This window comes from Saccopteryx bilineata, chromosome 4 (genome assembly GCF_036850765.1).
Source record: "Saccopteryx bilineata isolate mSacBil1 chromosome 4, mSacBil1_pri_phased_curated, whole genome shotgun sequence".
NCBI classification, from domain to species: domain Eukaryota; kingdom Metazoa; phylum Chordata; class Mammalia; order Chiroptera; family Emballonuridae; genus Saccopteryx; species Saccopteryx bilineata.
The window spans coordinates 279,229,160-279,241,439 of NC_089493.1; the positions used below are offsets into that span (position 1 = coordinate 279,229,160).

Here is a 12,280-nt window from a genome sequence, read left to right on the forward strand (position 1 = left end):
ACCCCCAGTTAAGAATCTTACCTTGGATAATATGGAATAAATACTTACTGAAGAAACTGGGCTGAGTGTTTCAGCTTTTTTCTTTTTTACCAAGCTCTTTTGATGGGCACAAATGACGTGGTGACAGCCCTGTCCCAGGACGCCCTTCCTGACGTGGCCCTGGGCCTCTCAGAGCATCAGAGGCTTCTCTGCCCGTAAGTTCCCAGTCCCCTGCTCCACCAGCTTGGCTTGGGCCTGGGAGCTCTCGTCTTTCCTAAAAGGTTGTGAATAGAAACTGAGCTCTTTGTCTTCAGGAGCAGACACATGTTCGAGATAAGCCACCTTAATTACAGAGTGGGAATGTGGCACATCCTCAGCTTTGTACAAAATTTTTTGCCCGGGCAACATTTTCCTTGCTGACTTCAGTAAGTCCTGTCCTCGGATGTCTTTTGTAGGAAATGAAGGACCTGACCTTCAGTAGCAGTCTGGTTTTGGACTAAACATGTTAGTGACTCTCATCTTTGACTCCTTTTTCCTTTCTCTTCAGAAAGGACCTAAGTGTGAAATACCCTGAAGACCTTCCCATCACCGTTCCAAATCTGTTGAGGTTCATTTTGCATCATTCAGACCCTGCTTCTGTCCCCCAGAACTTGGCTAACTCCCCTACCAAAGAGTGTCTTCAGAGCGAGGCAGTCTTACAGCAGGGGCACATCTCCCACTTGGAGAGAGAGATCCAGAAGCTAAGAGCCGAAATCAGCACCCTGCAGCGCGCGCAGATGCAGGTGGAGGCCCAGCTTTCCAGCGCGCGCAGGGATGAGCACCGGCTGCTGTGGCAGCAGCACACCCTGGCGGAGCAGCACCGCCTGCTCCAGCTGCACAGCGAGCAGCTGCAGGCCCTGTACGAGCAGAAGACCCGGGAGCTCGAGGAGGTGGCCCGCAAGCTCCAGGAGCTGGCCGATGCCTCGGAAGACCTGCTCACCGAGAACACGTGGCTCAAGATCCTAGTGGCGACCATGGAGCAGAAACTGGAGGGCAAAGACGGAGCTGGAAGTCTCCCTCCCCAGGAGGAGGCGCCCTCGGACTACCCTGAGCCCTCAGGGGCCCCCCAGTTACCTGGCAGCAGCCCTGCGCCTGCCAATGGCAGCTCCCCGCTGGCGGATGAAAGGAGCAGTGAGAACAGGACAGACTAACTTTTTAAATGATATGAAGAAATCAGAGGTGAAAAATGTACATTGGGAATATATTTATGCAAATTTTATTGAAATTTATTGTAAATAAAGATTTTCTCAATGGTCTAGAAAATCAGCATGAATGTCATTCAGCTTTTCTTGAACAGGGATGACATCCCTTCCACTTATTGCACAAACTTGGTAACTTTGAGACAAAAACAGTAGCACAGTCCATTTGAAGATTTGTCTGAAAAATTAGTCCATATTTAGTGGCTCAGTGTCAGAGTTCCCTCCCCATTTTCCGACTGTTGCTTCTGCGATGACATACAGGATGAAAGGTTAATTTTTTGACTGACCAGTCAGAAAACCTGAACACAACAGTGGGCTATTCAGAAAGAATTCAATGAGAGGTCATAACTTACTAAGCCAGTTGCGTGTGTGGCTCTGGTGTCTACACTAGAAAAAGTAGCTATTGATAAATAAGAACAGTGAGAGCTATTATGTGGTCATTCACCAGTTCTACAGGCACTTTCCCTTTGCTCCCAGAGACCCGCACGAGTGCCTCACCGTGCCTGTGACCCTGGCACTGCCACCATGCTGATGGGCTGGATTCAAGCTGCAAAGATGTCATCCCTGGCAAATGGGGAGTGGGATAAAGAACTTCCAGACGTGATACAGGAGAAAGCAACATTTCAGCATTTCAAAACTGAAACTTCACTGGCACAGGAAAAACCTCAGGGCAAGTCTGACAGTCAAGTGATGGTCATTTTCAGGGTCAGGCTCAGAAACTACAAATGCAAAGCCCAGGTGCTCCTGGGTTCTGAGGGAGAAAGCCTCAATAGATGCTGCTGGCTGCAGAAGGTAGAGGTAGAAAGCTTGGAAGTTCTGGAATGCGAGGGGAACGGATCAGACAGCCCCCTGGAAAATTGGAAGGGTCCAATTTTTCTTGAGTATCCTTCATTAGAAAGCAAACCTTCCCCCTGATTTTCAAGTCGGCACCTTTGGAACTCGCCCCCTTTCCCAGCCTGCAGGCCTCTAGCCTGACTCATGCTTGGCTATCCCCAGTTAGGGGTCACAGACTTTTCTTCTTGACTTCAGCTCAAATTGTCTACCTACCTACCCTGCTCCCTCCCCCTAAGCTATTAATGTTTGATCCCCAACTTAGGTATATGCTGCTAAAATAAATGTTCCCTAAGCTCCCTTCTTGGGGTTCTAGAAAGTAAATTAGTTCAACATGCTTTTTTTTTTTAGAGACTTGAGTGAGGACATAGGTAAGTAAGCCACCGTCAGCCTGACCAGGAGGCCAGGGCTCTGACTGATGGGGGCTGGTGGCGAGGCTGAGGGCTCCCTGGAGCTCCCCGCCCATGCTGCTGGCAGGCAGGGCATTCAAGTGCTAAGGGCCAGTGCACTAAGGTTAAGCCAGGCTGGCCCCCAGTTTATTACTGAGGATGCCAGTACAAGTCCTATTTAATCACGATAGTTAGAATGTGCTTACAGTGGTGGGATTAAAAGCTAAGTGAGTTCACTGACACGCAAGGGACACAGATGCAGGCTGTGGAGGTGCTGGCCCAATCCAAGAGCCACTAACTCTTCATCTTTCTGAAAATTTAAGTCCTGAACCTGAAACACACTTTCCTCACCCAGCTCCCCCCCACACCCCAGGTGCCCACGAAGCACAGGTGGTCTGGGCACTTCTGGGGGCTCCTGTGTACACATGCACACAAGAAATGACCTTTCACCACACTTGGCGCTCTCACAGTGGGGTCAGAGGACTCTTTTTAGGTGATCCGCTGAGGAAAGTAAAATCCAGTACCCAGCAGGTGGGTGGTAATTTAAGAAAGGAAGCTAATTTGTGAAAAGGGAAGGAGTAGAGGAAACCTCAAAATCCCCTACCCCTCCCTTCCAGTGCAGAAAATATTAAACACAACAACAAAACCACAATTGTTTTTCCTGGGTTAGTTGGGTTTCAGATAAAAGTAGCCACTGCCTGCTCTGCAAAGCCCATGCTAAGTAATGCCTGGAGGGGGTGGGGACAGGGACCGGGAGTGCTCTGCATGCCCAAGACTAAAGGGACAAGAAACTGCTCTGCCACTAGGATGCCTGGTAGCCCTCGGGACGTGTGCCCAGACTCGTCCTTCACCGGCTTCCACGCAGTCGCAGTAGCTTCCTTGCAATAACTCCACTAATTGACAAGAGCTGGTATTGAACGACTGAACCTACCTAGAGAAAGGGATGGTGGTGTGGTTCTTCCAACCATTGTCAACCAAGCAGAAATCACCACAGCACCCCAACTGGTCAGCCCCAAAACTTAAAACTGACATGTCACATCCTCTATGTACACACATACATAATAGAGGACCCTGCCAAGTGCACCTTGGGCCTTGTGTGTCTAAGACCCTCCCCACAGCCTTGACTCAGCTCTTAGTATGGTCCACCCCGTGTACACTATCTGAATATTTTTAAAAATCAGCAAAAAAGGTTTAAGCACGTGCTTCTGGGGCCTATTTACAGTTCACAGGTTTGTGAGTTCACGCATTACAGTAGTAGCTCCATCAAAAACAGGCTCAGCTAAACATTCAAGTAACAAAAGCGCTATGGGGCCTTGAACCCCAGCAAGGTCAGGTCTGCCCACTGCCTGCAATGGGCAGCCCCACCAGGAGGTGGAGGGGATGCCCAGGGCCACCTAGTCCTGGCTTCGGACTGCTGGGACCCCAGGAGTCAGTGCATGCGATGATGAAGCTCAGCGAGGCCATGCCAGCAAGTGTCAACCCCTCCTCTCAAACGGTAGCATGTGTGGTTTCCTCCTCCCGTGCCTCTCGGCTGGCCGCACACAGGCCCAGGAGCCTCCGCATCCCAGCTCAGCCGTGCACTTCCGGGCCATTGGGGGTCAGCTTGGCCTTCCTCTCCACACACGGTCCCTTGGCTGAGTACTGCACCAGCAGGAAGGGCTCCTTGGTCTCGCCATCCCCCACAATGCTCTCCTCGTCCTCGGACTGGCTGATGCGCTGCAGCCGCAGGTAACACCAGCAGCCCAGGATCAAGGCCCCCAGGGCAGCGATGGCGATGAGGATGACGATGACTGTGACCACACCTGTGGTGGGGCTGTGGTCCATAATAGACATGGTCGGTGCTGGGGGAGGCTTCCTCGGCAGGAAGGTCTTAGTGAGGCTGGAAGTCAGGCTGGACACGAGAGCCCTGAAAGACAAAGCGACATGAGGCTACACTGGGGACTCGGCGCAGCGCCCAGACAGCTCACGAGCTCGCTGGCTCTTTCATAGGGTCTATTCTCAATCAGTTCTGAAGCCTGACCACACCCCCCATCTAGTGAAAAGCACGCTGGTTGGCCTTTGCTGTGGCTCTGCCTGTGGTGGTACCTTCTCATGCACCTGGGCCACTTCCATTCACTACTTCCAGTGTTCCTGCTACCAGACAGACAGCCACCCTGGCCCGGGCACAGAGCGTGAGATGTGGGGTGGGGGGCATCCACAACGTGCAACCCGCTGCAGCAGAGGCTGAGAAGAGGGTCTGTTTAAAGTGAATGTTCTAGAAGCCCAGCACCACCAAGTACTGAAAGCCAGTGCTTCATGATGGCCAGAGATGGGGGATTTGACAGCAGGAAAGTGGTATTAGTCCCTCTGCGAACAGGTGACATGTAGCTCAACCAAGTCTTCGGGACACCCGGGAGAGGGTGCCGGAGACGACAGCCTTTGTGCGCAGGGGATCAGCAGCCGCCTGGGAAGAGCCCTGGTCCACACCACGTGAGAGGGAAGCGGGGCAGCAGTCCAGGAAGATGGAGGCACTGGAGACAGACCGCCCTGCCCTCGCCTCGCTCAGCGTTTGGTGCAGGAGCCAGACTGCAAACAGGTCAATACATCAAAGACCTGTCACTACAAATGCGGGAATGCCATGCCAGGACAACAGGGGACCAGGTCCCATGATGCTAAACTGAGTGGGGCAGGAAATACTGAAGGAGACAATGCTGATGCTAAGATGTGCAGGAAAAGCCAGCCCCTGGGGAACAGCCTCTGCTCTGAAGGCAGGAGAGGGCCTGCAGGCAAGTGCGAGGAGCTAAGGGCGCCGGCGGCTGACGCGGGAGCATCAGCTGGTCTGGGTGAAGGTGTGGGGGGTAAGTGCTAGACCACCATCACCTGGCCTCCTAACCTCAGACAACCCCCTCCACCTCACTGAGCCCCCGGGTAATGGGGGTGGTGAGATGCAGCTCAAGAAGTACACAAAATACAAAAGACCCAGCAACAGCCCACCAAGACTGGAAATGCTGAAGCTAGCAGGCTTGGGTCCCAAGACCTTGCAAAGCAAGTAACAGCAACTAACATCGAGCTGGTTATGAGGATGTGGACAAGTACCAAGTTGATGCTCGGTAAACGCGTGCTGTTTGAATTTGGTTTTTTGAGAAGACAACAGTGGGACAGAACCTGCCATCCTTGAGCAATAACAGTCATAATTAGGAATGATTTTTATTCATACTAAGAAGTCTCCCCCTCACCCAAGACCAGTATGCCTGAAGGTCAACACTCCGGAGTCTGTCTGGAAACCAGGCCCTGGGAAGACTCTGTAGACCCGAGTTCCACCTGCCACCTCGCCCATGTTTGTGGAGGGATCCTGGGCAGGAGGGGGGCGATACCCCTGGAGGCTGCCCCCTTCTTACTACCTCCATGATTAGGCTGCTGCCGTCACACTCAATGTGCTTTCTGGTCCACCATGCGGCCCACTGCAGCCAGAGGAAAAACCTCCAAGTCCTTACAGTGACCTACAGAACCTGGCATGATACATGTCCATGCCTTGCTGCCCAGGCCAGTCCCTGTGCCCAAATGCTCTGCTCCCCTTAGCCTTGTTCAGTGGTTGTCAATGGGGCAGCTGTGTACCCCCCGCCCCAAGGGGACATGTGGCAATGTCGAGACATTTTTGGTTATCACAACTGGTGTGTGGGATGTGCTACTGGTACTGAGTGGATAGATAGCGGGGATGCTGCTCAAAGTCCCACAGAGCGTGGGAGAGCCCCCCCCCCTTAGCAGAGATCAACAGTGTGGAGGTTGAGAGCCCCTGACCTAGTTAACTCCAGCTCAGGCAGGGAAGCCTCCTGACCCCACAAATCCAGGAGGGTGTCTTGGTTGTGTGACTATACTCGATTCCTCCCTCTGGGGCGCTAGCCTCCACTTACAACCCTGCTTTTATAGCACTGCCATCTGGTTAGCACCCACCTCCCCCATCAGACTGTGTGCCTGCACACCTCTGTGCCCCAAGAGGACAGCTCGTTCTGGCCTCTCTCCTGCCACCATCAGGGCTGCAGTATTCTCCCACAACTCTGCTCAGCCTGTCCTCAAGTCCTCCAGATGGGACAGGTGACTCCCTCCGCCCCACGCCAGAGCCTGCCAGCTGCAGCTGGGTAAACTGGTCCCAACTCCATTTTCTCTTCCCGCAGGGAAACCACCTACCTGCCTTGTCCTTCCCCACATCCCTCACCTACTGGACCTCTCGTGCCCAGCACTTGCTGGGGTGCCTGCCCTCCTTCTATGCTCTCAGACAGGAAAGGAAGTCAGTATCAATTCAGAAGGGGAAGTGTATGTGTGTATGTTTGGGGAGTGGGGGTGGTTCTGGGGCAGGAAGTGGGAAATCAAACAATAGCAGCAAGACCTGGGGCGGCAGGCACCCCAGGGGCCAAACCTACTGAAGCCCGTGGTTCCCAAACTAATGAGAAAACTGAGGCAGAGGCAGCTCCCTCCCAACACCCCCCCCCCTCCAGCAGCAAGGGTCTAAGAGGTGTGGTAACCTCAAAAGATACTACCATGTGTCTGGTGCCCCTGACCAGGCCAGGACTGGGCACAGCCAGGTCTGGGCCCCTCACCCTCGTGAGCACAAAGCCAGGTGACCAGGCCCTAGTCACGCCTGGCCTGTGGTTCCTGGCCCTCACCTGAGTGCATTTGTTTGTTCCTTCATTCACTTGGCAAGTATTTCCTGAGAACTCATTTGTAAAAAGTCTGATCACGTCATCCCCTGCTCAGAACCCTCCCCAGTATCAGCGGAGACTCTAAGCTCCTTGCCTTCTCAAGCTTCTGCACACTCTCCACCCTCGCATCTCAAGGCCTCTGCACTTTCTGTTCCTTCTGCCTTGAATGTTCTTCCCTGACTGTCCCATGTCTGGCTCCTTCCTATTGTTTGGGACTTTCTTAGAAGGCACCTCTTGGGGATGCCTTCCCAGACCACCCTTGTTCCCGATGCCCCTCCACCCCACACTCGCCACCGCCTTGCAGCGCTTCATTTCCTAGCGCTCTCTGCTACGTGAAATCCTCTTGGGTCAGGGAACGTGTTTCCCTGGCTGCTGTCTCTTTCCTGCAGTGGACTCTGAGCCGGAAAGAGGAGGGCACTGACCATCTTGCCCACTGCAGGATCCCAAGCCCCATTAATAAACACCTGCTGAGTGTTCCAACCCAGTGACAGAGTAATAAGTCAGAGGAGACCCTGTTCTCACAGGTATCACAGTTAGTGGTCCCCATTCCTAAACTACCTCCCTCAATCCAAAGATATTCCCAGGACCCTGGACATGGGTCCTGTGCCTCTCCCAATGGACTCAAGGAAGCCAGCAGCCTGCAAAGGAAGGCCAGACTGCAGCGTAAGAAAGCCGCAGACTGCAGGGGCGGGAGCAAAGTGTTCAGGTGGATCCCAGGCAGGCCTGAGCCCATGGAGGGCAGCTGTCATTGTGAGTGCTGAGTGACAGAGAGGGGGAGAGGCCTCTAAGAAGCAGAGCCCAGAGGAAACCTGAAGCATGAGGGATGCTGGCTGGCCTGGGCTGGACCCCACTCTACTTGCTTTGCCTCTCCTGGGGTGTCCCCTATCCCCCACCAGAGATGGCTTCGGAAAGTTAGCCACCCCTTCACCCTAAATCAGGAAAGCCCCCAAGTGGGATAGAGAGGGTCACAGCTTGGGCTGAGCAGACACCCAGGATGGTGCCTGGGTAACCTGACCCCCCAGAACAATCACCAGAGTAGTTAACATTTATTCCATACAATCATTTAATCTTCCCAACACGCCTGCGGCTAACACTGCTCATGGTTATTGTCCCATTTTATAGATGAGGAAACTGAGGCAGAGAGCATTTGTGTGCATTGGCCAAGAGAACAGAGTTAGAAAGCAGCATGCGATCCCAGAAGAGGGACCCAGCAAAGCAAAGGGAAGAGTCTTCCAAGTGCAGAGGGCCAGGCCAGGCTGGGGACCTGAGCACAGCTAGAGGCCTGCAGTCTCTGGGCACTCTGGGGGGGTAGGTGATGGACCAGATTCTCCCACTCCAATCTATGTAGCATCCCCTTGCCAGCCCCCTCAGTAAGGACAAAGGTGAGCACTGGAAGCCCAAGGCCATTTGGATCCCCACAAACATACAGGGCCAATCTCTCCTCTCCCTCCACCTTCCTGCTCTGTGAGCCCTTGGTCCTGCCTCTCTCAGCCAAAGGTTGTCCAAACCTCACCTCAGATCTAAACCGCTGCTCCTGGAAAAGCAAGCCCTAAAGCGCAGCCTCTCCAGGCTGCAGAGGCCACTCCTCTGAGCTCCCTACCTCCTGCCCCGCCTGCCCATCAGTGGGTTCAGGAGGATAGTCCTCCCCATAGCCAATACCTCCCACTGTCCTTCTGTCCCTAAGATGCCCACAGCTTAGGTCTTCCCCAATATAAGGTGGCATTCCAGTCCTCCCTGCCTTAACTAAGCCTTAACCCCAGTCCATAGGTCATTACATACATTCAAGGCCCAGAAGGCCACAGCCAGCAAAAAGCGGATTTGAGACCACTCCTTCACCCCACCCCACCTCACCTCTTTACTTGCTATTGTAACTGTGTTGACCCAACCAAATAAGTGCTCCTAATGGCCTGTTCCTCAGTGAACAAAATGGGAATGAGACCCTGATCTCACCCACCAAGTTGTGAAGAGGATAAGAAGTGATCTAAAAAGAAAATGTGAAAACGGAAAGGCCATGTAACTACCGGGTTTGCATATCACCGTATCACCAGGTACCACGCCTTCCTAGGTGCCAGAGAGAGAACCACGAACCCTTAGGATCCCCTGTCCACAAGGACGTGTCTGCCAGAAGGGTACAGACCCTGGTCCAGGCCCAATGCCACAAATAGTCCCTTCCTCAGGGACATTCTGCAGCCGCCTTCTAACTTAATTGGGCATATCTTGAATGTCGCCAGCCCAGCTGGACATTAGCTCACCACCCCAGCCTTCAGTTGCTGCCCTGGTTAGAGGGGGCCAACCACCCCCCACCCCAGGAGCTTCTAGCACTGCTTCTAGGGGTTAAACCATGCCTCCTCCCCCAAGAAAGCCATCTGTTAGGTATGCCAACAAACCCAGCTCTGCCTCTTCATGGGACCCCAGTTCACAAATCAGAAACATTCCTGCCCAGTTTCTGATTAAGAACATATGATGGCAGAGAGAACGGGGCACTGCTGGGCACAGTCAGGGTGCAGATAGAATGTCTGCTCTGGGTCAGGCCCCAGCTGGCCCTGGGGCCCAAGGATGCATCACACAAGGCTTCTGCCTTCTAAATGCCAGAACCAAGAACAGTGGGGATGCTCGTGGGAAACTAACAATTACAGGGCTGTGCCTGGCTCTGTGGTCGGTGTCATCTCATCCTCCACCTCCACCCTCCTGAAGAGGAAACTTCTCGCACCAGAACCCCCTAGGTTCCCCTGTGCAGAAGAGGAAGCTGGCTAGAGCAGAGCCTGGGGACTGCCCCAAGGTCAGACTGGGTCTCCAGCAGCCCAAGGCCTGAGGCTCATGCCCCACCCCTTGAATGAGCCACCGGTCATTCTCACAGGCTGCCCCAGGGACAGCCCACTTGGCTAAACAAGTTTGGTAATAACAGATGCCTGTCAAAAGTCGGTGATGGTTACTATGTGCCAGACACTGAGCTAAACACTTCACAGAATCATCTCCTTTCAGCCTCAAAACAACCTTAGAATAATTACTGTGCCCACTTCGCAGATAAAGAATCTGTCCCTCAGAGAAGTTAAATCAACTGCCCAAGGTCACACAGCTCAAAATTAGCTGCGCAGGGAATCAAATATAGCCAGCCTGAATCCAGAATCCTGGATTTCAACCTTGACTCTAAAGTGTGATATTCTTGACCCACACTTCCCACTCCCGTGCTTTAACGGCCAAGGGACTGGTGAACCCCAGACAGTCCCCTTACCCCGCACCCAGCAGGGGCAGGCTGGGTGACCCGGTCGATGCGGGGCCCACAAGGATGACAAACGCCCCAGCAGCTCCTGCATACTGAGCGCGGGCGGCGTGCAGGCGCGATGCCAGCCGCGCTCCGCGCATCCTCTCTTATTTAACCCTCCCAGCCGACGCGTGGTCTCCCTCATTCTACCAAAGAGCTGTGCGAGGCTGAAGGAAGGGGCTTGGCACAAGGGACGACAGCTGGAGGGGATAGGACAGCTGGAGAGGCGACTCCAGTCATCCGGATTGGGTGGGGGGACCGGGGAACACGAGACCCCGTCGTGCCAACGCATGGCGGTCACTGCCGACGGAACCGGGCACCAAACGCTGCGGCCTGTCCTCAGTTTCTTCACCTGTCAAATGGGCGCCAGACCTCCCCAGGACTCCACCGCTACCCTCCAAAGCCCTCCTGACCACCCCAGGGGCTGCCAGGACCACCACATCCTCAGTTACTTAAAGAAAAACCAACGAAGTGTCGGGAGAAGCCCGGCAGCCAGCTTGGGGCGCAAAGCTGCGGGCCGCGGTTAGGGTGCATGCACCGGATAGGGGGAGCACCCGCTCCCCGCAAAGCAGCTGCCGCCGCCGCCGCCGCCTCCTTTGTCCCAATCTCGCCGCAGCGCAGCGGACAAAGAAGCCCCGCTCGCGGGCGCGGCCCCTCGGAACAGACACTCCCCCCGAAGCTGCGTCCCCGCTCGGGCTGCCCCTCCCCCGCCGCAGGGACGCCCCCTCAGCCCCGGGCAGCTCAGCACGCGCCCCCACCCCATCCCATGTCTCCCCTTCCCCTCCTGCAAGCCCCCGCCCGGCCCTATCACCCAGCCCGTGCGGCTCCGCTCACCATGGCGCCGCCCGCAGCCCAGCCCGATCACCCAGCAACAGCCCTGCGGGCCCGGCTCCGTCCGCCCGCCAGCCCGGTCCGGCCGCGGCGTACGGTCGGGACGCAAGAGCCCCAGCTCTGCGGCGGGCGGAGCAGCATAGGCCCCACCCCGTAAAGAAGCCTATCGAGTAGCCAATGGGAACCCGCGCTGGGACGGCGGGGCGGGGCGGGGTCACGTGCGCGCGGGGCCGGAGCGGTTAAGGCAGGGCGGGGACTACGTGCAGCTGGCTGGAAGGGGGTGTGGGCGCGTTTGGCCTGGGCGCTTGGGGACTGCCGTACCGGGGCAGAGAAACTTCCCTTCAACCTGGAGGTTACCTTTAGTCACCCTTGGCTTACAGAGGGGGAAACTGAGGCACACAGAAGAAAAGAGTGTTGCCCGGAAGCAGGAGCGGCGGAATCCCGAGCCGGGACAGGAAAGAAGCAGGACCCTTGAGCTGAATTTCCTTGCTTTGGGCGGGGAGCTGGTCATTCATTTGTGCGTTATTTTCATTCATTCATTCTTTCAACATTTGTGGAATATTGACCAAGTGCCTGATACGCCGGTCGCCTCGGGAACCGCCAGCAAAGAGACAATGTCACCGCCGCCCCTCAAGGAGCTCTCCTGCTGAGGGCCGAGGCTGCCAGGAATTTGCAGCCCATTGGCTGCTTATAACCATGTTTTTTTAACGTAACAACCCTGATGAGCCCCCACCAAGAGTCATGCCCTGTACTAACCACTCAACACGTTTTTTCAAGACGACTCGGAAAGGAAGAACTATCCCATAGCTGAGGAACGCGGGGCTCCGCAGGGCAGAAATACCACACCACAGCTCTCTTGTGATGGAGGCAGGATTTGAGGCCAGGCCTGGGAGCACTGAGGATCCAGTTAATGCGGTGATTTCCACTTGCCCACCCAAGAAGAGAGCCCAGTGAGAGGACACCCCCTTTGTAACCAGTTAAGGCCCCCAAAAAGGGTGAGAGTGGGTCCTTCAAGACTTTGGTGGCCCAAGTCCCCTGGGCTACGGCTTCTGGCTTGGAAGACAGGAGGGAGCA

The 12,280-nt window shown here is 55.0% G+C and overlaps 2 protein-coding genes across 4 annotated transcripts in view; one reads left to right on the top strand and one right to left on the bottom strand.

Annotated features, from left to right (window-relative positions):
- Positions 1-1,865, top strand: part of TXNDC11 (thioredoxin domain containing 11) — a 72,205-nt gene extending 70,340 nt beyond the window's left edge. For all 3 annotated transcript variants that reach the window (XM_066274841.1, XM_066274843.1, XM_066274844.1), the window contains one exon: positions 527-1,865. In XM_066274841.1, coding sequence (XP_066130938.1) covers positions 527-1,169 — 643 coding nt within the window. In that variant the 3' untranslated portion in view covers positions 1,170-1,865. The remainder of the gene's footprint in view (positions 1-526) is intronic.
- SNN (stannin) lies at positions 1,219-11,324 on the bottom strand. Its single transcript, XM_066274845.1, has 2 exons — positions 11,210-11,324; positions 1,219-4,343 (listed from the first exon to the last, which is right to left on the bottom strand). The coding sequence occupies exon 2, from the start codon at positions 4,268-4,270 to the stop codon at positions 4,007-4,009; it is 264 nt and encodes an 87-aa protein (XP_066130942.1). The 5' UTR covers positions 4,271-4,343; positions 11,210-11,324; the 3' UTR covers positions 1,219-4,006.
- Between the last annotated feature and the right edge of the window lie 956 nt (positions 11,325-12,280).

Coding starts and splice junctions, on each gene's coding strand:
- SNN (XM_066274845.1), bottom strand. CDS start 4,270: ATGTCTATTATGGACCACAGCCCCACCACAGGTGTGGTCACAGTCATC.